The sequence below is a fragment of the Oenanthe melanoleuca genome, chromosome 2 (genome assembly GCF_029582105.1).
Source record: "Oenanthe melanoleuca isolate GR-GAL-2019-014 chromosome 2, OMel1.0, whole genome shotgun sequence".
Taxonomy (NCBI): Eukaryota; Metazoa; Chordata; class Aves; order Passeriformes; family Muscicapidae; genus Oenanthe; species Oenanthe melanoleuca.
In genome coordinates, this window is record NC_079335.1 from 17,817,621 (window position 1) to 17,843,198 (window position 25,578).

The window sequence follows — 25,578 nt, forward strand, 5'->3', positions numbered from 1 at the left end:
AGTTTATTTCTAAAAGGCAGATTAATGACCCATTTATTCCTGGTAGCTAGTCTCTAGGTAGACTCAAGAAGTCTGTTGTACTACTGTAGACAGTAGTAGTACAGTACTACTTGCTGTAGTTAAGCAATAGTCCTAACGTTATATTCATATACTAAACAAGTACTAAGCAGTGTTTTGAGAAATACTAACCTGCATTAATTTTCTAGACAAAACCACAGCCAAAAACTGTACTAATGCTCCTCTACTCTGACACCAACTTGAAGGAGGATGGACGTAGTCCTTCCCTGCGTATGGGGGTATGTGCACACCACATAGCAGTCTCACTGGAATCTCTATGGTTTAGATTATAACAGTTTTGAGTTCAGAGCTGAATATCTTAAATTACAAGAATTATTATTGAAAACCTGACTGCAGCTACAGTTGGTGTTCTTGGAAGATGAGAGTGCAAGTAACAAGAAGCTAACAAATTCATGCCAGTAAGTCAAGTTTAATTTGCTTTCCTTTTCCCCTCCCTTCTAAAGCTGGCTGAAATACAAGTTCCACTGTAAATGCAGTGACTAGCAAACATGGATGCCATTACAAATACTGCACTGCCAAGAGGAAGTCCTCCGTTGACTAAAACAGAGTTTCCAATAGCAACTGCAAGATATTCTGGGCACCGAAGTGAAGAGATTTAGGGATATATTCTAAACAAGATGTGCTTTTTGCAGCTACATAACATGAATTGTATAACATTTGGACAAAAGGTTTTGAAGAAGTCACCAATAATTTTGATCATGAAGGCAGAACTGGAGATTTTGGTGGCTCTTCAGTGACTTTTACCCCATCAGGTAACACTGAGCTCTCCCTGTCAAGCCTATTACCAAAGTATGGTAGAGAAAATAAAGACACAGTCATTGCTACACAGCCTGGCAATGCAAACTTCCAAGCTTTTGCCGTCAACTGAAACAATATGAAAACATGGCCTTTTATTCTGGAAAGAGGAGACTTAATGCTTGATAATATTTTTGTGTAGCATTTGTCACTGTCAGAGCACAATACAGAACATAATGAAGTTCATTTGTTAATTAAGTAACCCATTCTCTGAAGACCTATTCTTTAATGCAACACAGCATCCGTAACATTACGAAATCATTTATGAGAACTGGAAAATTACTTTTACAAAGATCATATTATATGATAGCTTCTCTCCTCAGCAAGCCCTTTCTTGCTGAGAGTGCAGGGCATTTCATGCAGTTACTTCCCCTGCAGAGGATTTTAAAATTTTATTTTTAAATTTGAATATGGAAAATACTATCAATTTCCATTGCAGCAATTCAATAGAGACTGCCCGTGCATTTTCATAGGAGTAATTTATTTAACCTTTGAAGTAAACAGAAACTTGTCAGAGATACTTGCAAGGTTAACTTGTAAGCTCTACTATGTGGAAATTTTGCCAAAATACAAGCACAAATCAGAGTGCTAATTGGTAATTTCAAAGAGATGCTAAGCAGTAATGAAAATGAGAAGGTGCTAAACAACCAAATGACATGAAAATTGTCATCAAATAACTGAAAACAAGAAACAGGACAAATTTCCTTATAGAGAAACTGATATACTAAATACCCACATCTGACATTGCTATATTAAAGGCTGCCTCTGAAAAAAACTTTATATACAACACATTTCAGCAGAAGATGCCTGCTACACAAAAATACTGCACTGCTGGTTTTTAATACCTTAGAGGTAAAATGTTATGCACTAATTAATTTTAACCTTCAGTACAACTTCCCATTACTTTTTATTTTAAAATGCAACCAAGTTGTATGAGATGTAGGCACAACAGAAAAAAATACTAATGAGGGCTTAAAACTCTAGATGGCACACTCATACAATCAAAGACTACAACAGAAATACACAGGACCAACATATATTATGATATGTTACAACTATGATATGTTTTCCGCCCAAAGCATATATAATCTAGCCACACACACTGTTCTGAGGCCAATTTGTAAATTATTATGATAAAAGGCTGTGCACTATTTCCCCATGTTAGAATTGGATTATTTAATAAAACACCATGCAGCATTTGCAGTTTTGTATTTCAATACCAATGAATTAATCTATTTTATGATTCCACATACAATTAATTCTCATGGCATGGTATCCATTCTGTCACACTCCAGCCTATTTCACAGACAATTGTCAGATCCTACATGTTTCTCGAAGGCCTAGACTCATGCTAAAACCAGCTCAGGTTTTAGGTATAGGAATTTTCAAGCTTTGAAGGAAATTTTTATTGCTGGCTTGTTTTTAAGAAGGAACTCAACTTTGCTTTATTACATCAAGTCAAGGATCATAACAAAGACATTTTAATACACAGCCTTTAACCTATCCATCTATATAAATTAGGCAGTATAAAATCTGAAAGTCTAATCATCTTGGACGGTTGTAACAGCCAAGAAAACAACATTGCAATACTGGCATTAGAATTTGCCAAGAGTACATTGCTGCTGTTATGTAATCCTTCTGAAGCTGCAGTAAATGAAATGATAGCTGTGATACTGAATTGCCACAGTACCCACCTGAACAACATCCAGAATGATCAGAAGTGCAAAATGCTTGAACTAGGGTGTTTGACTCATTATCTGAGAAAATGAGCAAGTGCCTAAAGACAAACACAACACAGTTTTACAGTGTGCTAGATGCTTCATGCCAATGGTGTAACAAACACCATCCCCAGTAAGTGCAAGGCAGCTGAACAAGCTCCCCCTCACAGTGCAGCACCCCCTGCTCCATGTGGAGAAGCCAAAGCACCACAGCAAAGGGGTGCCCAAACCAGGGACACAGAACACTAGAGACCAGCACAGAGCCCCAGCTCAAATTCATCACGTGGAACACATGTACAAGAAAGGACAGAGAGAAGGAAGAAAAAACAAAGGGAATATGCATACACTGATGGGAGAATTACGTGGACATGGAAGCATTTGGTCACAAAGCCACAGAGAAGAATATCTTTGGCCTTAAGCCAGTATAACAGCACCTCTGAAGCAAAATCCACGAGACAGTTTTCTCCATTTCTACAGTACTAGATACCAACTCATAGGAACACCCTTAATAAATTTTCTTCTCTAATAAAGTATACTCATAATCATTCCTTGATGTGTTTTCCTCTGCAGCATGCTTTTACATGCTTAAATGTGCAAATAAAAATATTTAGCATGTTATTAACCTATATGTATACATTTGTGATTTCCATTTGCAAGTTCAATAAGTCACTGTATTTTTTTAATCATTTAACAAGTTTATTTCTACAAATTATGGCTTAGAAGCATACTGTACATACAAAAATCTGAGGAGGCTTGATGTGCTGCATGTAATTTCTTTATGTTGTTTATGTGGATAAGTTATTAATTTCAGTGGGTATTAATCACATTTCTTATAGCAGCAATAAATAGTCATTTTACTTTTCATAAAATGTTATTTTATATAGCACGTAATCAATACAAAATTAACTTTTAACAGCACTAGAGTAACATAACCCACAGGCCATTACAGGTTGAGTGTGTTACTGGAAAATTTCATATTAGATCTCTGTGCCAAGCTAGGACTGAGTGATTTGCAGGGTCTCCAACATGTCTTCTACGGCCTTCAAAGAGTATTTAGTTTCTTTCTTACTGCGACCTGCAAACTAAACAGGAGAGAAAGGACTGTTATTTGTCATATATCTGAAATTCTATGTCTAAATCCTGTGGAAATAACAGTTCTACACACCAAATACCAATAATTAACCCTATTTGTTACAAACTTAAAAACACAAAACTAAATCTCAGAATTTTTACCAGAATACAAGCTATATCACCTTCTTCTATGAAGCAAAGAAAAAATACTTTCTGTTAAAGCAAGACAGAAAAAATTCTACTTATCAAAATTTATTATAATATAATTCAGACAAAATGTAACTATATTTTATGGTTTGAAGTAACCATGAGGGATGACGTTGTACTTGATTGTAGCCCACTATTAAAACAGCAGTTTCAGAGAACATTTTAAATAAAGTCTGTCTTGATAAGAAAGAAATATACAGGTTAATACTACTATGGCTTTAGAAAGGAAGGGGTAGAAGGACAGGAAATGTTGACCACCCCATGGTGGTGGTCACCTCAAAAGATTTTTCTGATACTGACAATTCCCATCACTCATCTGTCATATCTAACAGAGGGGATTCATTGACCAGATTGGTCTTTAATGAAACTCCAAACCATTTTTAATACACCTGCACTAAAAAGTTTTGCATTTCAGGTTGGGAGGGGTGGTAAAGAAATTACAGAACGAGTAACTAAAACTTGCTTCTAGTAAAACAGCCTATTCTCTACTTAAATGTTAACATCTAAACACTCAATAAATTTTCAATTTGAAGTTTTTTATTTCAAATACCACTGGTGTCTCGCATCGTTAGTCCTTGATTTATAATGTGTCCCTTCTCTCTTGTAATTAACTTAATTTAGCAAACTCTTCATGACCTGTTAAGAAAGATTAAGTCATCAAACTCAGGTAATATCACACCAGCAACAAGCTGCAGGACCTGTTAACCTGCTTTTGACCCCCAGGCTACAATCTAGCATTGTGATTCCCAATCAGTATTGAGTTTTTAAAAAAATAATTTTGGCACAGTAAATGATAAGCTATTTCAAATCAGTTAGAAGAAATTTTGCTACAGTAACAACTTTATAGTTGTTTTTAACACTTTAGAGATGCACTGAAAACACTGTATTTTCATGTTTTATATTTCCAGGTGATTAACTGGTGTACCAGGTTTTGATTCTAGTAGTATATATAAACCCATTCTTCAGGTTTTGCAGTTTCCATAGTGACATGCAATAGTCAACGTCAGAGGAAAATCCAAGATTTTTTAACACACTCCAAGGCGAAAGCAGCAACTTTCGCTTATATCTGATTGAATAAAATATACCTTTCCTTGTTCACATTAAACAGACTCTTGGAAATTCCAAATCCTTTCACAAAAACAAGCAAGTTTAAAAAACACAAGTCAAAAGTTTCAAGTGAAAAATTGTTTTAAACTCAAAGCATTCAGAAACTTCAGTAAAAAGTACAGAAGCCTAAATATACTGTGGTCAAAAAGTACACTTGGCAAAGCACGCAGAGAAAAGCTTCAAAATAAGAAAGATTTCACTTATTCTCATCACGGGCACTGGAAGCAAAATTGACATATGACATTAGTTTAAAAAAATGCTACTTGCTAATTTCAAGAGCAGTTGCCTTCATGATACTGACATGTAGTTTAAGCTGAACAAATAAAACCAAACTCTGCATCATAACAACCAGAAGCACACTTGGAAATGTAATCACTTCAAATTTGCCCTGACGAACAATTATTTTGTCTATTCAGCCATTACACAGCAATTTGACTGATTGAGCTGGAATCCATTTCTTAAATCATGATTTAATTTTCTGTTTCCCAAATGGTTAGTAACAAAATCACCTCTCTCCAGCCATAAATAACATGTAGATTGCTAACACAGAAGAGTTTAGCAATGTACCCAAGAAGCATGTATCTGGAAAATTACTATGAGTAGGATCACATTAAAGATTTTTGTGAGCATTAATCAAACTCGCTTGCCTCTGCTGAAATGCTTCTACCAGAGAACATGCTAAACCAATTACCTAATTGAAGAGCACCAGGTAGCCTTATTTTGTTTTGCTGTTAAAGTAACTGTGACTCATGCCCCTAGTTAGAACAGACAGGAGTTCTTCTCAGGATCTGCACATATGGAATGATCCAGTTTCCCAGCCATAAGGCAAAAGTAACCTTATAATAATAATAACAAACTTAAAAACTAATTCTTTGAATAAAGAATACTTCACTAACTTCTGAAATAAAAGATTAAAATTAAATTTTATTTGGGTGTTTTTTCTACCCATCAATTAAATTTAAGAAGCCTGAAATATAATGACTTTTTATTTCCAGAGAATGTGTTAGCAGCCACGAATTCCAGCTCTGTACAGCAGCCCTAGCTATAAAACCTTTCTGTCCTCCTGAAGAAGTTTACATTTCTCCTAGATTAGACACAGATGAGAAGTACTAATCAGCACAGATGGTAACATAAGTAACATCAAAATAAGTATATTAACTAGCTGGAGTGTCAAATATCTGTGCATTTCAGACATTTTTAAACAAGTTTTCCTGTAAAGACAGTGCTGCACAAGCTAACCAACATTGCTGATATAACAGAATCTCTCTATACTCAAACACTGCTTTCAGAAATTCCTCTGATTGCACAGAGGAATGCACACGAAAAGCAAAAATTAAGTACCAAAGCACACTGCTTGAATGACAGAATAAATTGAAAGAATGGGACCAGTAAAAATATTTCAAGTAAAGTGTATATAAAATAAATTTTAAAAGAATGAAATAATTAAAAAGCAACTATAGCCAGCTATTTGAAAAAATAAAGGCACTTTTCCAAAATTACTGAGCAAACTGCTGGCAATTCAAGTGCAAATCCAAACTGGAAAGATCTCACTGCAAGACAATTGCTCAAAAGTAACTTTTTGCACTAATAACTTGGAATTTGTAGTCACAAATTCATACAATTTGTATAGATATCCAAAACAGGATTCTAAATGCATCTTGGTCTCTAGAACATGACCACCCGAAAAATTTCATTTAGCAGTATGAGCATGTCCAACTAATAAAACAAGTAAATGTCAAACCCAACAAGCTTTTAAGGCTCTTACTTTACTTTACAGGCAGATAATGCATGGAAAGTGGGAAGGATTTATAGAGATCATATAAATATCCAGCCTAAAACCTGTCTAGACATACTCTCCCACTAAGGCAGGAACACTGTAAGGGCTTCCCCTGGCACAAGTGACCAAGGTTTCATCCTCAGGTCCAAATGGTGACAATTTCCAACTGCTCAGCTCACCAAGGGAGCAACAAATAACACTGACTCACAGGGGGAGCTGCCACCTACTGCATCACCTAACACCACTGGCTGTAGCTGCTGGATGTTCTGAGTCTCTGACAGAGACTGGAGTAGCCAAATGCTTCTGCAGTCCTGTAACAAGGTCAGGAGGGTTGGGCTGGGGATGTCCTGCCCAACTGTGCTCACTAGAGCTTCTTGTGGTTCTTCTGGGAAGAAGAATGGGGGTATTCACCCCATTTACTTGCCACATCCTGGCTTGAGCACTTTCATTTTCTCAAGAGCTGAACTTCCCCTAAGATTGTAATCACACAGTGTTCTTCACTTTATATCCCAAACAGCTGAAAAGAGGAGCTAAAGTAGGCTATATATACATATATGTGTGTGTGTGCATATGTATGTTAGTTGTGTTAACATGGCCTGTTCTGGTAAGCATCAACCAAAAATAAAAATTTCAAACTAGAAGAAAAAACAAACAAACAAACAAGCAACACTGCTCCCCCCCAACCCTAAAATAACCCCTGCACTTAAAATGCTCCCAGCACCATACCACTCCCAATAAAAAGCATGTTTTATTAGAGACATTATGATTTTAACAGAAAGCCACGTGGAGAGAAAAGGAAAAGAAAAAAAAAACCACAAAAACAGGTGTGCCTATCTGGATGTGAATCACTTAACTAGAAACTGTCATAATTAAACATCCATTATATTTAGAACCAGGAGATGCCTATGTCCAGGTCTTCTAGGCCATTCCACAGCCAACACTGCTTTGAAATTTCCACCCTGATGCAGCCTGGAAAGGGCTGTTTCCCAGAAGTGCTAACAAGTCTCTTTGAACTCCAGACACAATATTTACTTAAAACACGTGCAAATCCCCTCTAATCTAAGCACTTAATATTACTAAGATGTAAAGCATGGAATACTGTTTTTTACTAAAAATTCTCACATCTTTAATAACCTGTTTTGTACTGTCAATTATAAATCCATGGTGTATTCTATTCTTTGATTTTTTTGTGTGTTTGGTTGCTTTGGTTGGATTTGTGTTAAGAGGGTTTTTTTTTTTTTGTTTCTTTGGGTTGGTTTTGTTGGGTTTTTTGCTGTTGCTGTTTTTTGGGCTTTTATTTGTTTTTTTTTGTTTGGTTTCATTTCTGCAATACTTGAGTTTTCCATCTGAGTTGTGCTTACAGGAATGTCAGGCAGACTTCAAGTCAAAAGAACTCTGATTATTTATGAAACATCAGACAAAGTAGTTAATTCATACACACCTTACCATCATGAGCACGTAAATGTTTTTTTCATGGAAAGCAGAGAGATTTAAAGAGCAGAAGAGCAATAGGCACATAACTACAAAATACTTCATTATGCTTCCAGAGATATAAAGCTCTTCCACTGTAAAGTCAGAAGCTACAGGGCCAATTAGGAGAAATGGAAAATACCTCTAAGTTGGAATATATCAAAAAACACATCAGCCACAAGAAGCTGCATGCTTGGCAAGGGACTGAAATGCAGTATGTATTAAGAAAACTGCACTGGCTGTAAAAGGAAAATCTAATTTAATTCCACAATAGATGGTGCTTGTAAAAAGGCCATTCGGTAGTATGAACTGTGAAACTGTAGCAACAAGAAAAAAATTAAATACTGGGTTCCAATACTGAAATATTGCAGAGAGAAGAAAGTGTTACATGTATACAAAGTCTTTGCATTTAATATCAAAATACTTTTGCTCAAAAAAAAAAGTTGTGGGGAGAATTGGACAGTATGATGTTCATGTCCAGGATCACTTATATATACACTTTGATTGGCAGATCATTAAGAATAGCTGTAAGGGAGTCAAACAGACATAATATATTTGGGCTACACAGACAGCAGAGCCTATGAGCTAAAGCATATTTTCCTTCATAGTTATAGAAAGAAATATAGGCTTATAATACAGTAGGAAATATGAAACTTTACACATAGTTTTTCAGAAAGTTGAAAAGACTCCCAAGCTTTGATTATGGCCTACAAAGCCTATGTTTCCACAAATCAATGAGCAGTTTTCTACAAAACCAATTTCAATCACAAATACTAAGGCAATTAAATATGATCTTGAAAGGTTAGAGTAAACTCAAGGACAACAAAAATCCTAGAATTTTCATTTGTTTTCTAGTAAAAAAGAAGGGGATAACAAAGTCATTCTAAGAATTAAGACATACCAAGTTTTACCAAAATAGCTGTAGAAGTAAGTCTTGAAGGTCAATATTATAATAATGTACATTCAGATAATGTTAGTAGGAAAGATCTGTTTAAAGCTATTAAGTAAATTATAGTAATTAATAACTGTAAAATATCAACCTTACATTAATTAAGCTTTCCAGGAAATCAAACAGAAGCAAAATGTAAAGAATCCAAGCAGATTATGTTGATTTAGATGTCATATTTAACCTCTTGAACAGCAGCTGATAAAAGTGCAGAAAAGAACTTTAGAGCATGTTAAGAGTATCATAGAGCAATGAAGTACTAACCTGGTAGGCTCTGTTTATTTGGTTTGCTGCCCAGCTGGCATATTTCATATTATCTTTTTTCATTTTTGCACTTGCTTTTGGATTGGAAGCAATATGACTGGCAGACTAGGAATACAATAAAATAAAAAGAAAATCCAGTATAATTATAAAATTTATGTGCACGAGATAAGCTGAGAACCTTCAGTATCCTTACACTCCAGGCCCCATGCACAGTGATAGTAGAAAAAGACAAAAAAAATTTTAAAAGTTACTGGCAAACAGCATCCAGATTAGAATTAGCTAGCCTTTTTAAGCTATTGTTTGTTCTATTTAAAGCTACATTAGACTTCAGTTCAGTTCTGTACTGAGTTAAGAACCAAACCTGGACATGATCAGCTAATCCAATTTACTTTTCCTAAAGTGAGAGTCATGAATTAGTTTTCCATATTCAATTTGTTACCATAGACAATGTAAAATACATCAATTTATGGCCAAACTGCCATTAAAAACACGACACTTTTCCCTGCAGCATCAGAAAACACATTTTAAAAGCTGATAAGACTCTACATAAAATATGCCCACCTCCACCTGAAAGAATAAAAGAGATTACTTAAGAACCACTGAGAGTTTTTTGCCTATATAAATAAATCCAGTATGCAAGGAATCACTGCTACTGTGCTGGTCTTTTTCAGTAGTTCATCATCCCCTAGAGAGGAGGATGTCTTTAAATCCTTTTTCAAGAAGTTACCTTCCTGTGCCAATAACTATAACTCTTTTGAAAGTACAGGCAAGACTTAAAGGTTAAGAGCACTTCAGTGAAGAGTAGTTACTAGCACAAAATTATCCATACTCCAAATGTATAAAAAACACTCCATAGTTTTAAAACAGTGTTAATAATCTGAGCTATTAGGTTAAAAATTGGGGGAAAAAAAACAAAACAAAACAAACAAAACAAAACAAAGCAAAGGGCAAAGGATAATATACATGCATAAATATATTGAGAATGATAACAAGGAAAATACACAATCATGCTTACCATGTAAAGTCCAAATAGAGCTCTCATATTTCTGTTGTTAAGCTTCAGTGCTTGTGCAAAATACTTTCTTGACAGCTCAAGGTTTTCAAGCCCCCCCTGAGTGTATTTAACCTGTAAAAACGGTAAACTCCTGAAACTTGTATGTCATTCATACCTCAGCCATTCACTCTGAAGCAATGATATTACAAAAATTCACTCAAAGTTTGTATCACATGACATTTCAGATCAGGTGGCTCTTATCAAAGGCCAAATACTGGCCTGGGAGAAATCCAACTTCTTCACAATATATACATTTAAAAATATTTAACTATAGGAGAAAAAAAAAACAGCACTAATTTAATTAATGCATTGCTACAAGATTAAGAAATTATTATTTTTCCATCTCTAAATATTTGAAATCTTGGGATTATCTCTTAATAAAAAGTAGCACAAACTTTAAATTCTGACTACTAGGAATCCATACTGACACTGTGCTCCCACAGCATGCATGAAAACAGTTCACGAAATAACACAGTGCCTTTCATTATGTATTCAAAATAGCACACAATGTTTAGAGGATTACTCCATTGTTTTTCTGTTAATTTTTCCAGATATTAGATCAACAATAAGAGGGACAAATACTAGAAGATATGTTTCAAAGTCTTTCTATGAGAAAGCAACTTAGACTTTCAAGTTTTAACGTCAACCTAATTTTACCCATCTTAACTAAACAAATAAAACCCATTCTAAGCAGTTAACAGTATAACATAGGAAAAATAATCTGGAAAAAAAAATGAATTCAAATGGCTAAAACCTTGAGCTAAAACTTCTAATTTTACCTCTAGTTTTTACCTCTCTTCCACCAGTGCTCCTTCAGGCAGAATTTGGTATGTGGATTCCAAGATCTGAGTCCACAGTAACAGGCAATATATCATAACCTCCTAGGCAGCATTGTTGTAGAAAAGTTTAACTTTTCATGCACTTAATTTGAAAAGTGCATAAAAACTTCAACAAGAAGAGTTCATTTAAAATTAGCTTTTATCTTCAATAATTCCTGCCCTAGCTCTTATATTTAGCTTAGTCACACTGTGACTGAGTCACTGAGTAAGAAAACACAGTTTTCAGAACATGTTCAGGTCTATGAGATGTTAGCATTCTCTGTGAACTCTTTTAAATCTCCTAGGGAAAAATAAAAGAAACCATTTTCACCACTTCTGTATCATAAAAACAGAAAATGCAATCAAACATAATTGATTTTTCTGAAATACCTACTTCAGCATATTGTTGACAATATAAGTGGTTGTGTGGATTAGTCATCATAAGCTCCTCTAAGCAGAAGGCAGCCTTTGCATAGCTGAGGAATACAAAAAACAGTGATAAAATGAAACATGAGTACACAGCTCTTGCTTCAGTTTTTTTACAGCACAATAAAAGTCTTACTTTTCCCCCCATAATATCACATGATTCACAATTAATAAAAACGTTTCATTTTAAAATGATGTTTAGAACCATGTTACTATTTTAACATCATAGACAGGGAAAAAATACACAAAACATAATGGTCTGGGTATAAATGGAAAAGCTCATGAAAAGCCTTTAATATACTAATCTCTTATTAATAAAAATGCCATTTCTTATCAGAAAAAGTGATGAGTAGAAACTGTTATTAGGTACTGCAAGACACTGAACTGAGATGACAAAATAATTCTTTTTTTTTCCTAAGAAAATTCAGCTACCTGAGGATTCATAAATGATCACAGCATTTACAGGCAATTAACTTTATCTGCCAACAGTCAACCACAGAACTGAGATTTAAAAAAAAAACCAAAAAAACACAACACACTAAGAACAGTTCTAAAATTCAAACAGCTCAAATCAATGTATGAAAATAGCATCAGACCTCTCCAAATGGGCAAATCCTTATAATTTGAAAAGTCTTGTCCTTGAGTTTTTTTAGTAAAAGCTTTCAGAAACAATTAAGAAGTCAAGCTCAAAATGCAGGTTTATTGAGAAGAATCTTAGCTTTGTAATCTTTCAAATAATAGAATTGTCTGCAGAATTTGCATTGTCTAGAGATATGTGATAGCACTATTGCACAGTTTATGTGATAGGATTCCAAAATTCTGAGATAAAAGGCTTATAATGACAGTGTGGGTAGATATTTAATATTGCAGTAAAAGCAATTTAGCAATTATGAGACCATATTAAGCCATATTATCTGCAAAATCTTGTATCCTAAAATAAACACGTTGTGGTTTTCTGCAGAGCATGTTATGATAGTCATGTACCCACATCATTTATTAATCTGGAGATAAAAGGGCAGCCACCTCACTCTCCAAAAGCAGAAGCCAGTCCTCACTGCACAACAGGGTAGAACTAAGGACTGCATAAACCCTGTACATCTACATGTGCTTATCAACAACGAGAGTATGGTGATTTCACAAGCCCTGTGACTTGTGACCCTGATAAAACATACAAGCTGATGAATTGCCTTCTTTTTTAAAACTTAACTTTTAGTTGCTTTTAGGCAAGAGCCCAATTTTTCCCTACTATCAAAAATAATAATAATGATGCTCATGGAAGTATAGTGAGGACAGTGAATTCTTTCCATGAACTGAAATTCTACACACTGCTTCTTATTGGAATTACAGACCAAAACAAATACAAGCAAAAGCAACTTCTTTCTCGGGTTTTATTGCACAATTCCATAGTAAATACTATAGCAAAAAAACCCCAACTCAATAATGGAATACGTATGTTTGCACCACTCTATCATTCACTTTTGTACTGACAGATTTGACAAGCTTAAAAAAAAATTGGCTAGAAAGATATTTAAGTAGCTATTTTCTTGGAAAAGTGGCTGGTAGATTTCTCCAAACAAATGGAAGTCTGGGTATCAAAATTCTAGTTTATTCCTGAAGCCATCATTTACAATAGTTCAATAACTATTTTCTTTGAGAATGGAGTGCAAGGAGAGGTAACTGGGGAATAATTTTTTCCTCACAGTGAGAATGGCCATTTCTTCCTTGACAATTTGATTCTTTTACTACCCTCTGAAAAGGAAAGAAGGAAACAATGTGATATAATTCAGGCTGGGCTGAAGAACCAAAGAAAGAGGGGGAAAAAAAGATACGCCTGTGGGTGGAGGTTTGAATTAATGCTGTGATATTAGAAAACCTGCACTAAGGCTTTGAGCTAATCCTCTCACACTGGGATTTCCTCCTGTCACTACAGCAATAAAAAAAGCTAACAAAAACATTAAATATCCAATAAGCAAGTTCCTACAACATTCAGCATTCTTGATCGCATTGGGTTTTGTACCCAGGCGACGAGATGCCTCCAACTCTTGATCCATGTTTTGCTTTGTGGGGTTTTTTTTTTAAAGGTTACTAAAAGTTCTGGGAGACATAGGCTAAAAGAAAACTGGAGTATTGGTTGCTGTGATCAATTGATTATAAAAGTAAAGAATTTAACACCTCTAAAAAGTAAAATACATAACTTGAATGAAAAATAATGGGAAATAAGTGCTGTTCTCTGCTGCACTCAAACCACTTCTTTTAAACTACAGATTTTTAAAAATTACTGAAACATACAGGTAATTAAATAAACTCTTTTTATCTGAAAAACAAATGCCTTCCTTAAGTATTTGGTAGCCAAATAAGCTTGGTAATTATTTCCAATTGAGGCGTAGTATATTGGAAATGAGACAGCATACTTTCTAACACTAGTCCTTAAAAAAAAACTAAGAAACTAAGGTTTCTGACTTACACAGAGTGGGTTTCAAATCAACAGTTTTTATGTGGACTTGGCAAACAACTTACTCATGTTCATTGATGTAAAGTTCTGCAAGTTCATGCCAAGCTTCTTGGTCACCAACAAATCTGTATAGAGAATACAAGAGAGGGAAAAAGGAAAAGAGAAAGAATGTGCAAGAGATTCTGTAAATGACTAGCACTGAAGCAAAAGCGTAAATTAAATGCAAATTCCACTTTAATTAAAAAGATTTATCAGAATAGCAAAACACAATCCGTATTCTTGTAAGACACTCACTGTTCCAGATACTCATTCAGCTCTCGGATGGCCTCGAGATTTTTCCCCTGGGCTTTTCGAATGGCAATCTTACGCTTTCTTGCTGCCTGTGGGTTGACATTAATAAAGGATTAGGCCTCATAATTCCCTGGGTTTTTGTAAGGAAAGCAATTTGACTGTGCAAATTATTAACTCAATACCAGTGGAATTCCACTGCAGAGACACTGCTAGGTTGAAGTTTATAAACATACCCTGTGACATCCCACCGAGAGACTGAAAACCTCTTCTTACAATCACATTATGTATGCTTTTCTTTGGAGGCACAAGCTGTATGCATTATTTCATTCAAATAAATGACTGTCCAGATTCTGATAATTACAAAACAGCAGGGGATGCTAATCTTCAGCCATTCCAACGACCCCCACTTTGTCATTCACAAGATCTACATGACTGTAGAGGAGAAATGGTGACTGAGTCCTAGAGAACCCCACAGAGGGATCTTGGTTGTCTCTGTATAAGTATGGCTTTCAGCCATTATAAAATATTCTTGTTGGAGTGCCAAACAGCACCTTTAACTAATGCTAAATACACACCAATTTCCTAAACAAGTCTCTCATCATTCTTGGACCACAAAGTTGGCCCTGCAATGGAAAGAGAATACAGAATAGCCATTGCAATGGCAAAAACTGAGCAGTATTTTGATATATGGGTAGAAAATGCATTTCTACTTAAAGAACATAAAAATAAGTTATAAGAATCAAAATGTATTTAAATTTTGAAGTCCAAAAAAGTTATCAGAAGTCAGAAGGAAAAAAGATATAGAGGATTGCAGTAGCTGATTATTCTGTACTTAATCTAATATTCCAGTTTCTGAATGATGCTGGTTACAGTTTTCAGACCTGTGGGTGTTGTCAGTCTTACAGAGTATTCTGAGCTGGAAGGGACCCACAAGGATCTCATCGAGTCCAACTCTTAACAGAATGGCCCGAACAGAGATCGAACCTGTGACCTTGGTGTTATCAGCATCAGGCTCAAACCAACTGAACATCAACATACACTTGGGGTGTGATTCAAAACAGAGGAATCTTCCCAGATGGGAGCAAACAGCACATCTCAGCCAGCCTGAAAGTCCTCAGAGCAGAAATCTAACAGAATGGAAGGAAAATACAATTCCAGCATAAAAAACCTCAAAAAAGGAATGCCATCAGCCTCCTTCCTTGCCTCCAATCCCTGTGCCCTTGGGTCACCACAATCACTGTGGTCAGATGGGAGACAACAGACAGTCCATGATGTCTACATGTACACACAATCTTGTATGTCACTTCTACGTGAGATAACACTAATGACAAAAAATATAAAGCACACTTCTCTGGTAATTAAGCCCCACTGTTTATCCCCTTCATAGCTCTCATCCTGTTTCATATCTTATAAAGAGTTTATAGAGTTGGGTATCACCTTTCAGAAGCCTTAACAGGACAATTCTTCAACAAAATCTTAATTTTAATCTTTGCATTTCAGATAGCCCTGAAACACATTTCTTCATGATGTACCCTTAGTTCACAGTCACATATACCCTGCAAGAGTTCTTGCATATTTACAGCATTTTAAACATAACTACTCTCCTAAATAATTTTTTATCCTTCAATCCATTTGAACAATCAATTGCTTCCAAAACAAGAGTGTGGTACCTTAGTTCAAGCACCAAAACAGAAAAGCTAGAAAAAAAAAAAAAAAAAGAAGAAGAAAGCCTTGACACTAAATTCATTCTTTCCTTTTAATTCATCACCTTTATCTCCCTCACAAACACATATTCAATGGAAATTTAGTGAAAACAACTTAACTGAGGAAAAAAATATTTCCTGCTTCTGATTAAACAAAGGAAGAGAAAAGACTCATCAGGAGCCAAATTAGAACTCAAGCAGTGTGGTTTCCACTGCTTCTTTGTCAAACTGCAACCTGTGGAGTTACATACATCATTCTGCATTTACTGGGAGACATCTGGCTAAAAGCCATAACTGGAAATTTTAACTGTTGACACATTTATCACTGTAAAAATAACACATTCTCTATTTTATTTTTGCTTTTTTAAAAATAAAGATAACAGCATAATAATAATAAACTTATTTTCTTTAAATTCAAAACCAATAATCCCACATGCTTATCATCCTGCTATAATAAACAAAACCACAAAACAACAACCAAAAAAACCTCAACCAAAACCATTGTCTGCTGTCACATTTTATGGAGTTCTCAAAGCATTTGTAAAGCAGGTCACCCCCTTCTATGGTGGGAACACCAGGGCAGTGTTAACCCACTACCCAAAGCTGACATTATACACAGCCCAGTGACCTGCCCACTGAGCCTGAAACATGAAAAGAGGGAAAGTGGGGATAACAGCGTGCACAGCCAAAGGAATGCATCAACCAGTTACAGCCTAGGAAGACAGAAGGGCTTTTGCAGGTAACAGACTATCAATTTTAAAAATATAGCTTTTAAAATGTAGCTCTTGGATTAACAACTCGGTTATTTGCAAAATTTAAAGAAATCAAGAGCCTTATTAAAGTAAACCCTTGAGAACAAAAATAATCTATTAAATATATAAAATCAGTCAATGCATATGACAACTTAATTTGCAATGGCAAACAGGAACAGTCTACATAAGTCACTCTCCTCTCTGTTTCTAATGCAACTCCTTCAAACTGCATCCAAGTCAGTCCTCCAAACGAGCCTGGAAACAGATTTTTTTTCCATGGCTGCTTTATTTCTTAACCACAGCACTCCCAAGTAACATAAATCACAGGAGCTTCAAGACATTAATTTATGAAAAGCTACAACTATTTCTAGTCACAAATACAAGCTGATGTTTACCTATAGCAAGCATGTAATGTAATGCAATCAAATAACAAGGACAAAAGCAACAGACAAAATTAACATACTCTGGTGGTAGCACTTAGGAATTAAATGAGTTACATAAACATTTGACAGAATCTCCTTGTTGCATCAAATCCCAAGAAATTTCTTCAAAATTACACATTTACAACTTACAAACTTCCCTCTTATCTACCTTCCTCATCACCAAAAATAGAGCAGCATCTGGTCTTGGAATCTGCACTCTCTTCACCCTCAAAATACTGGAAGACAAGTTTATTTACAGAGAACTCCAAGTTTACAAAAGAGAGGCTCGGCCACTCAAAACAGTGCTGACATCCTGAGGAAGAACAAAATCTTGTCTAGTAGCACAGAATTTCTGAAAGTCTCTTTAAAACCACTGGAAAGAATGCAGCAAGGATGCAGAGGGTTTTTAAAGCAAATTCTAACTTTTTTCATCACATGAACAAAATCATAAAGCCAAGAGAGATGCATTGAAGTGTTCAGCAGATTCATAGGAGTGATATAACAGGAGAAAAAGACATGAAAACAAACTACTATTGTTTTTAATGGTATTGACAGACTAATCTGACTTCCTATTCTTAATTTTTCTTTGAATCATAAAGTCTATCAGTTTTTAAATTAAAAAAAAAAAATCTATAATTCCAGTAGTCAGTACGATAAGAAAAATACACACAAAAAGACATGCATTATGACCAAAACATGGGCCAGCTTGTGCACTGCAAACTCCTAATTCTTGTTCTCATTTATATTGCCCCTGAGCTCACTGTGCATCTGTTTAAGGGCTGCTCTGTGTGCTGGGGCTCACACAGTTTCCCTGAGCGTCCTGAGGACAGCAATATAATTAATGAAAATTTACAATTTTTCTTTATTTCCATAGAAATTGAACAAAATCCTTAACTGCACAGGACCACTGCCAACACTAATAACCACTTTAGTATACAAAAACAGTTATTTGTTAAATAAAACCAGACTCACACCAATTATACAGAATCTTTACCAAGCATTTATATAATATTACCAATTTATTATCTGCCTTACAACCAGCTGATAAAAGAAAACCAGGCATTTTCATGTTTTATTATGTTAAGGGCCCTCTTTACCAAAAACCTCATATCTCAAAATACAAACTCATTTTTAGGGACCTATTGCAAGATACTAAAAAACTGCAAATTGCAGAGTACAAATCTGTTCAATTGTTAATTTCAAGTTCACCAAGAATATTCTTGAAAAATGATTTTTAAATTCAGGGACTTGAAATTATTTTGAAGTCTAAGAAGCGTACTAAAATATTCACAAACAATTACATTAATAAAGATTTAAAAAATAGCATTCAAGGGGTACATTTCAGTTCTTTACATCACAACAGTAAGACTTTCTAGAACAAGCCTCATACAAAAATCAACTCTTTCTCCTTCCACCTTAAGTAAAAAGGAAAAAGCAAAACCTCCAGTGCTGTAACAAGATCTGCAGCATTTGACCATGCAGATACTATGACACAGATTTCCCCCCCAATTTTCCAGAGTTTAAAGCAAAACACTAGAATGGTTATTGGCTAATTCTGCAAATACATAATTCTTAATGGAAAGATATATGCATCTTAAAGAAATACATAAAGAATCAGTATCACATGGACTAAGCTACTTCAGTACGTACAAATTTATTAAGGAGTGAACCTTCTGAAGGTATTTCTTTTAAAGACTAATAATACCCAATCTGGCATAAGAACTAATCCTCCATTTGTTATGATTCTTAATTAGCATTAAGTAGTCACAAAATGAAGTGAGGACTTGAACATTTATCAGCTTCTGCATTTCATTAGTAAAACATACCAAGAGGGAGTCTAACATTGTTCTAAATTTCATGGCGGAAAAAAAGTATTAGTAGGAGACTTTTCAGACATTAAGACCCCCAGGAAAGGAAGAATTTCTTATCTGTGTAACTAGTACAGCATTAAACAGATGATACTTTTCATCTTAAAAAGAAATTTTTCCTTATTTTAACATTTTACAAAATGTGTATGAGTTTATGAGTTTGATACATTGAAACATTTTCCTTCAAACTGCAAAACAGAAATGTAAACAGCTACAACTAACATACAGGGGAAAAAATTACACAGATTTGAAAAATAGCACATAATCAAAGACAACCACAATAACAAATCTTTTCTTATCAGAATTCAGACTTTTTTCAAAGTTAGTCATGCAAGACAGTTAAATCTTGCAACCCTATGCAGGCATAGTGCTGTTGGGTTGAAGCTGCACCTCTAGGGATAATGTCAAAGCAAAACATAACTTTTTGTATCCAATAGACAACCTATAAAGCCTAACATCAGCATAGAGCAAATTGGTAGGAGCTGTACAGGCTGAAAAGCCAAAGCCTGGAATTGGCAAACATGAAAAATGTTATATACCAACAAAAAGTAAGAACAGTTTACACAGAGGAAAGTAAGGCTTCCCTTCTCTAGTGGAGTTCTTCAAGGAGTCTCTAAGTGTAGATGAATAAATATCCATGTAAAAGTCATCTTTAACTTAAAAAATAATTTTCACAAGATGTCTCACCTTGAAGCTGAAAGCTCTGAAGGGAACTAGAGTTACCACAGCCCAAAAGAGGAAATTCATATGGATAAATAAATAAGTCAAAATATATAGAATAGAGAAAAAACTTCTCTGCTCTGAAAATCCCAGAATCACCTGTATTAAAAATCCTGCTCAGTAGTCTTGATAAGAGATCTAACAAGAGAATTAATAGTGATGTAAAGTTAAATGTTGATAAGGACTTATTTAAGTATAAAGAACAAAAGACAACAGCAAAGAATAGCAATCACAATAATGAATCATAATGAATACTTTTACCAGCACAATAAAGCAACTCATCAAATTAAATCTACATAAATGGCTGCATATAGGGTCAAACAATACTAATTTAATGTACACAAAAAACCTGTCTGAATTTTTCCAGTTAAGAAGGAGATACTGGACTTGAAATAAACAGTTCTATAAAACATCAACTCAGTGTTCAGAAACCATCTTAAAAAATCCAAAAACCCTGCCTCCAAACCCCAAACTGAAAACACTGTGATACTGGAGTTATCAGAAAAGAATACAGAAGAGACACACCCATGGTATCACCTTGTTATTTTTATGTCCATAATGCTCTTGCATTTTTAATACTGACTGCTGTTCAGTCCTCTCATTTCTCACCCAAATACAGGAAAAAACACAGAAATGACATGGAGAATAGCAGGAGAGTTTTAAGGCACAGAATGGAAACAAGAACAGCTGCACATTAGAACTTCTCAGCTTAAAGGCAAGAAAAGTGCAAAAGATCCCTAAAGTCATGAGTATTAATAAAGTGAACTGTTACTGACAGTAACAGACAAATTCAGAGGCATTAAATAAAATTGTTAGATTTAAGGTGTGGGAAAGGAAAAAAAAACCCACAAATGGGAGATTTGCACAATCCATTAAAAAATAAATTTTATTTCTCAATTATGTTGTAGATGTAGGCATGGCAAACTTAAGCAAGTTTAAAAATAAATCGATGCAGAAATTTCATGGAGAGCCATTAAAGACAGAGTGATCACTTCTGGCACAGGAAAACTGCAACATGAAGATGAATAGAAACTGGCAGAACAGACCACAGCTTACTGTCATTGCCCTGCTCTTACACACTTCTGCTATCTGCAATAAGTCAAAGCCAGACACAGGACAAGTAAAATGGACTATTGCCACAACTGCAGTACAGCTGCTTGTCTGTTCTCAAATACTTAACTTCAAGAGACAAAATCTCCATCAACATTTAAAAGTGCTACATGCACAAAACAAAGGGAAAATGGTGGAATGCACTCTGCTCTCTCACTTCACTGATCATGAGTGAACAAGGAGCAAAAAAACCCTGCAACGGCAAATGATGCTCTGTCAAAAGCAAATAACCCATATTTTAGGACCACATAGTGCATTCCCAGCTCACCCATCAGTTCTCATTGGGAACTAGCTGAAGTAGCAGCTGCTGTTCATCACACCTCTCACTAACTCCATTATGTGTCAGTGCCAAGCTATCTTTTTTGATTCCCTTTAAAACTACTACTGTACACACCTATGTTGAGGTCTGGTTCTGTCTTTTCTGGCAGTAAGGCAAATATATTTAAGGAAACATGCCAGCCCAGAAAATTCTCCCCATTAGTAGATGCTTCATTTGGTGAGCAGTTTTCCCTTTTGCAACTCAGAGGATCCTGTACATAAAGGTACAAAGCTGTAAGATCTTCACAGGAGGTCTCTGCTAAAAATGAATTCACAGCTACTGCAGCAGTTCTAAGGAATTATCACAGTTCAGATGATAAACAGATATCCAGTGCTCAAATTCAGTGCTCATTATTCTCATCTTATTTAGTGAAGACAAGGAGGTAGGGAAAGGAAGGTTATCTATACAGTCAGGATGATAGTAATGCTTTCACATAAAGAGACTAAGATATTCATGGTATATAGCTGCTGCCTATTTACATGACACTAAATACTAAGATTTTGCTCTGAATCCTTCCAGTATTCTGGATTCCCAGAGGTCTTCAACCTCCTCTTGTGCCTCTTCTGAAATATGTCCAGCTTATCTACAAAAAGATTTCAGAATAATAAGAAAGGGTAACTTTCATGTGACCATATGCATACACTTGTTCCTGCCCACTCCTATAAACAATAGAGGTGATGATAAAACAGTCTTACTACAAAAATTTTAAATTCTTTATTCACACAATTATATTACTAAACCCATGATGGTAATGAGACTATCCACATGTCCTACGCTAAGGAAGCATACAGAGCATCATGCATGAAAAGCTTGGCTGAAAAAGAGGCAAGAAAAACAGCTGAAGAATAATCCTAATAGAATCCAGATTTTCTATGGATTAGAATTAAGGCAGAACTTTGTGTCTTATCTCACTTTTCCCTGGTGTTGACCAAGTGCTCTGCAATCTTCTTGATGGCTGAGCTGAATAATCAGGAGAAACTGCAGGTGCACTAGGATGACAGTGGAGTGGGTTAGACACCAATCTAAGTACACTTAGAATTTATTAATCTTGAATACATTAACTCAATTTCCTTTCTCGTCAACAAGATTCTCTGCTCTGCTGAACAGACCACCTCAAGAAGAGCCTGACCAATGAAAATACTCAGCTGTCTAACAAAACAGTTTTCCTCCAAAGCAGAGCAGGATAAGGAATTCTCAATGAAATACATGAAGAGCAAAAACAAACAAAAAAGCCCTTTCTACCAACACTAAAAACCCAATAACTCTCTTTCATTTTGTTCTGAGAAACAGAATAAGTATTTTATCTGAAGATCTACAAACAAATCAGTCACTGTTCAGCATCACTATAAACATTTTCAATTGGACACTACATGAAATTTTAATTAATGAAAAGAGCCCTGCTATAGAAAATACTATGCAACCTTAATAACAGGAATCTGTCAGCTTGACCTCTAACACACCATAATTTCAAACAAAATAGACAAGAATGGAAAAGTTTTAATTTTTACCCTATTGAAATGTATGCAAGTTTTGCATTTCAGAAGAGTCATATTTCATTCATTAGAGTCTTTAGAAAAGAGACTATTACTCAACATCTACATGCTTTGAAAAATGAAACAAAATATCTCAAGTGACATTAACCCTGCTCCATTGTCACATTAGTCATCTTTTTCAGCAAGTAAGCACAGAGTGAGACAAAACATAAGATACAATCATATTTTAAAAATAAAGATTATTTTGAATTCTATCCTAAGAAATTAAGTAATTACCATTACCTTAATTTCAGCAACAAAACCTCATACAAACTGTAAATGTCCATTATATAAGCTGAGTTCAAACTATACTTTTTATAGTGGAAAATTCTGCTATGTGTCTAAAAGAAGTAATTTTTTTAAAAAATCTTTTTCCACGCTACTTTTTGATCAGTAAATGCAAGGTATGATTTTTACATGATTTGTGTGAACAAATGTCTATGTTTCACTTAAAGCACTTGCCAAAACATTTAATGTACGTATACAACTCCACGTGTCAGTAGACCAGAAGAAATTTCTCTAAAGTTAGGTGAATGCCAAGACAAACTCAGCAACAGTTGTTTTTCTAAAATTTTGAAATACTTATTTTCCTACAGCAGCCATATGTGTGCATGGAAATAATTAACAGGTAAATGACACAAAGAAACCTACACATGACAACTTACTAAAACTTTTTATTTAACTTTCACTCTTGACATGCAAGCCTTACCCAACCAATTCTAATAATATATCAAGGAACTTTCCTCTGCATTTACCATTCTCCAATTCTATTATCAGAATTAAGAAATTCAACCACACAACTGCTCTAATATTTACAACTTATGCTTCTAAATATTACAAGTTTATGGATCTTTATGATTTGGTTACCGAGAAAATTCAAAAAAAGAAATAATCATTTATTTTACTTATTTAAATATATAATTTTGTTTTGTAACACCATCCAACAAAGCACTCAGCATACTTGAAAGATCTGTGGTCCATAAAAGTCACTGTAATATGGTGCTTCATTTTCCACTGGTGTCAACAAAAGGTCATAAAACATGCACCAAGGTGGCCCACTCTGTGACTTCACTGTGAGTTCCATATCAGTCCAACGTTACTTGGAAGACTTAGTGTCTCTGAAACTCTTTGGGCCATGCACTGATAAAATCCACAATTTACTGTGAACATCTATGCATTTTGTGCTCAAAACTTCTTGAGCTCAAGCTTCTACTACTTCAGGGAGAGTGAAAAATTAAGAGTGAAGAATTGAAATAGTTCCTTTTACCCTTGCACAAAATCTGTGAGTCCTATCACTGCTAACAGACAGACTTTAACCACTGTTGTCAGAGTGCTTATCTTGGTATTGTTTCCAGATGTGTTGCCTCAAAAATAACTTTCTGGTGGAGTGTTTTCTTTATTGTTGCTCCTTGCTTTTTAATTTGTTTTGTGCATTTTTTTACTGATGTACTTAGTTTAAAAGAGAAAGCACATGATCTATATCCAGCTCTGGAATACCCTAGTTAATCCCAGTTATCTGTGTTTCTGTTGGTTTTCCCCTCCTGGATAGCAGACCACATCAAATAAGCTGACCAAAGAAAGGCAGAGGTTCAACACACCCCTAGGAATATTTACCTGAGATTGCCAAAACATCTGCAATAGCCCAAGTGTTACATTTACAGAGAAGTTTACCCAGTAGACAGCTCCTCAAAATCAAGTTAACATTTATACCCTCAATGATTTATAATATATTCTTGACTTGCCAATAAATATCTATGTCATACAAAAATCTGAAACTCCATACTTCTCCATATTTCAAGTTTTATCCCTGTGGGAAAAAAATCCGCGAAAATACATTGCTACAAGTTTCTCTAGACTTTTATTTTGGCAGCTAATAGCTCACAGTGGCTTTCACTAACAGCACTCAAAAAATGCTTAGAAGAACAGTACAGTCTGTCTCAGACTTTGTTTTATACAATTGGCATGCTTCATGCATTTTGATTCAAGTGCTAGTAAAGTGTCCCAGACATAAATCAAAATAACTGCTATTCAAGCACTACCTTAATGTATTAATAGTTAATCCTTAAGGAAGATTACGCATTAGGAACATAGAAGACACGTGGCAGACTATATTAGTCTTTTAAATACTGAATATTCTGGGAAATGAAAGAGTTGCAACCTCCAACTCTAAATACTACTAAGACTTCTGGAAAGATCACTAGTTATACTCTCTCTCCTACAATCAGTGTTTAAGCAGGTATTACACACACCTTCCCATCATGAAATGAAGGAAACATTGGTTATTATAACAGAAGACTAAAGGAAACAGAATAATACAGATACACACTTTTCCCCACTGAAACAGAAAATATAGCCACAATTTCAAACAACACATCACTGCAGTTTAGAATGATCTTTTCAACTTACTGTATTAGTTGAATCTTCTTGCAAAATTCTGTCATATAACTGGATAGCGTCATCATACCTGTACAAAGAAATCATTCACATTTACTTCTGCTAAGACAGAACTTCCAACTTTTTTACTCTCCTTGCAATAGTTAATAAACCTCCTGCATTTTTTATACTGAAATATAACTATGCTAAGCAAAGCGTATTTATACAAAATTCTTTTGAGAGAGTGCTAAGTATTAGCAGCAGTATTTTTTGTCACCAATTAAGAAAAACACATGGGAATCGCT

General features: G+C 35.0%; 1 protein-coding gene across 1 annotated transcript in view; it reads right to left on the minus strand.

The window, feature by feature from the left end:
• Positions 1 to 3,253: 3,253 nt before the first annotated feature.
• EMC2 (ER membrane protein complex subunit 2) overlaps positions 3,254 to 25,578 on the minus strand; it is a 36,858-nt gene continuing 14,533 nt past the window's right edge. Inside the window, exons 5-11 of the mRNA XM_056483840.1 lie at positions 25,307 to 25,364; positions 14,478 to 14,563; positions 14,249 to 14,308; positions 11,700 to 11,781; positions 10,449 to 10,559; positions 9,434 to 9,538; positions 3,254 to 3,673 (exon numbers count right to left, since the gene is read on the minus strand). Coding sequence (XP_056339815.1) covers positions 3,587 to 3,673; positions 9,434 to 9,538; positions 10,449 to 10,559; positions 11,700 to 11,781; positions 14,249 to 14,308; positions 14,478 to 14,563; positions 25,307 to 25,364 — 589 coding nt within the window. The 3' untranslated portion in view covers positions 3,254 to 3,586. The remainder of the gene's footprint in view (positions 3,674 to 9,433; positions 9,539 to 10,448; positions 10,560 to 11,699; positions 11,782 to 14,248; positions 14,309 to 14,477; positions 14,564 to 25,306; positions 25,365 to 25,578) is intronic.